Source organism: Lygodium microphyllum, chromosome 12 (assembly GCF_053477565.2).
Source record: "Lygodium microphyllum isolate KBCC chromosome 12, Lygodium_microphyllum_v1.1.10, whole genome shotgun sequence".
NCBI lineage: Eukaryota > Viridiplantae > Streptophyta > Polypodiopsida > Schizaeales > Lygodiaceae > Lygodium > Lygodium microphyllum.
Genome location: NC_141146.1, coordinates 68019908 through 68021808, shown reverse-complemented (window position 1 = coordinate 68021808; position 1901 = coordinate 68019908). Strand labels below are relative to the sequence as shown.

The following is a 1901-nucleotide window of genomic DNA, read 5'->3' as shown; positions in this document are numbered from 1 at the left end:
AAAACATTATAAGACAAACCACTTTAGAGCTTGAAGCTAAAAGTAGTAAACACGCGTACAAAATACAGCATTTATACCCAAAGAACAACATCACTTAAATGCAATGGAGGTTGCCCATTATCGAGAAAGAACAATGATCGCCTTCATAGTGGTAGGTTAGGGCATGTTATGCAAAAATTTAATGTGGAAAAGAAACAGTAGGGAGGTATCAGTAGAGAGGTATCGTGCCAGTGAAAAGTGAGGAAATATGTGAAAGAATGGCTATGAAAGTGGAAGGTCCTTAGAAGTGAATATATGTTTTATTATGTGTTTGGGGATGTGGTGTGCAAGGTTCGAGCTCATGCAACCTTATAACTCAACCCACACCCAAACCACCACTGCTCCACGACCCCATTGGGAAAGTGGAAGGATCTTGAAAAGAAAGAAGCTAGCTAATGAAGGGATGCAAAGACAAACGTGATAATTGTGAAGATTAAGAGATGTATTCCAACAAGTAGTACATTCCAAAGGAAGTCATATTAAGGTTATCCACGCATCGGTAGTACATTCTAAAGGAGATCATAAGGCTATCCACGCGTTGGTGCTAAGGTAGTACATTTCAGAAGGAATTCATAAGGCTATCTACACATTTGTACTAATTAGGTAGTACATTTCAAAATGGAAATCATAACATTCAGAAGCAGGTTGAGGGTGAGAGTATGTATGCTTTTGTGAATGCGGGTATAGGAAGGTGGATGGTACTTCCTTCCCATGAATAGGTGGGAATATATTATGCGTGCGTGCGTGCGTGCGTGCGTGTGTAAGGGCGGATAGCTATGATTAGCGGCTGCTCTGATGCTCCTGCTGGGCGCCCTGCCACTCTTGGGGCGTCAGTGCCTTCTTGACGGAGAAGGCGTGGATGCGCTTCAGCTCTTCCGCCACCGACGAATGGACGAGGCGATGCCTCTCGACGCGCCCTTTCCCCTCAAACGCCGCCGACACCACCTCGACCACATAACTAGCGCCGCCACTGCCCACCCACGCACATGACCTCGTTTAATCACTTCACTGATTATTATTATATTATAACAAGCGTAATCAGTCATTGGTATATTGCATAATAATCATAGCCACATCCTCTAATTAATCGATCATCGCCTCTTTCCCACGATCACCAGCATCAGCTACAACCCACATGCCCGTTACTAATCCACCCCGGCACTAATATATTAAACAGTCTAGACGCATGCAGGAATTACAATACCCAATCCTGCATTGATATGAACAGCACTAATGATAGAAGCGAAGGAGAGAAGAGGTTTGGCTCACCCTGCGGACATGTCCACCACATTCTGCACCACAAGGACACAACACCGAGCCAACATAGTTAGCCTAGATAAGAGAGAGAGAGAGTGTGTGTGTGTATGTATGAGTGACTGAAACATCTTACCAAGTACGTGGAGAGAGACAGAGAGAGAGAGAGAGAGTGTGTATGCATGAGTGACTGAACCAACTTACCAAGTACGTGGGATTCAGCTTGTTTCTGATGGCAGCTTCCACAACTTCCTTCGGCACACCTAGCACCATTCTCTCTCTCTCTCTCTCTCTCTCTCTCTCTCTCTCGTGTGTGTGTCTCTCTCTCTACACACATATGTGCACACATTCTTCCTTTATATAGGGCAATGGGCTTGGCAGAATGCCATCGAATGGTTTCCCACTAGACCTTTATCGACATGAGTTATTCTAATTACACTCATAGAGTGAATTTGGGATAACATGATATTGTTATAAGTAGTCCTTATAACTGAACAATAGGCCAATGGGGTGGCACTCAAGGATCCATTATTTTGAGAATTTGTTGTACACCAAACATTAAAACAAGTATGTGGCTTAATTTTTTGACACACATTGTGCTATATTTA

General features: G+C 43.6%; 1 protein-coding gene across 1 annotated transcript; it reads right to left on the bottom strand.

The window, feature by feature from the left end:
* Positions 1 to 496: 496 nt before the first annotated feature.
* On the bottom strand, positions 497 to 1613 carry LOC148027879 (protein BOLA2-like). Its single transcript, XM_087688961.1, has 3 exons — positions 1498 to 1613; positions 1309 to 1331; positions 497 to 1009 (listed from the first exon to the last, which is right to left on the bottom strand). Exons 1-3 carry the CDS (start codon positions 1564 to 1566, stop codon positions 820 to 822), a joined length of 282 nt encoding a protein of 93 aa, XP_087545087.1. The 5' UTR covers positions 1567 to 1613; the 3' UTR covers positions 497 to 819.
* Positions 1614 to 1901: the final 288 nt, after the last annotated feature.

What these genes read in the sequence shown, in the direction of transcription:
- LOC148027879 (XM_087688961.1), bottom strand. Translation starts at nt 1,566, where the DNA reads ATGGTGCTAGGTGTGCCGAAGGAAGTTGTGGAAGCTGCCATCAGAAAC. An exon ending in AGCTGAATCCCACGTACTTG is followed by an intron (nt 1,332 to 1,497) that starts GTAAGTTGGTTC and finishes CTTGTGGTGCAG; the next exon opens with AATGTGGTGGACATGTCCGC. An exon ending in GTGGTGGACATGTCCGCAGG is followed by an intron (nt 1,010 to 1,308) that starts GTGAGCCAAACC and finishes GTGGGTGGGCAG; the next exon opens with TGGCGGCGCTAGTTATGTGG.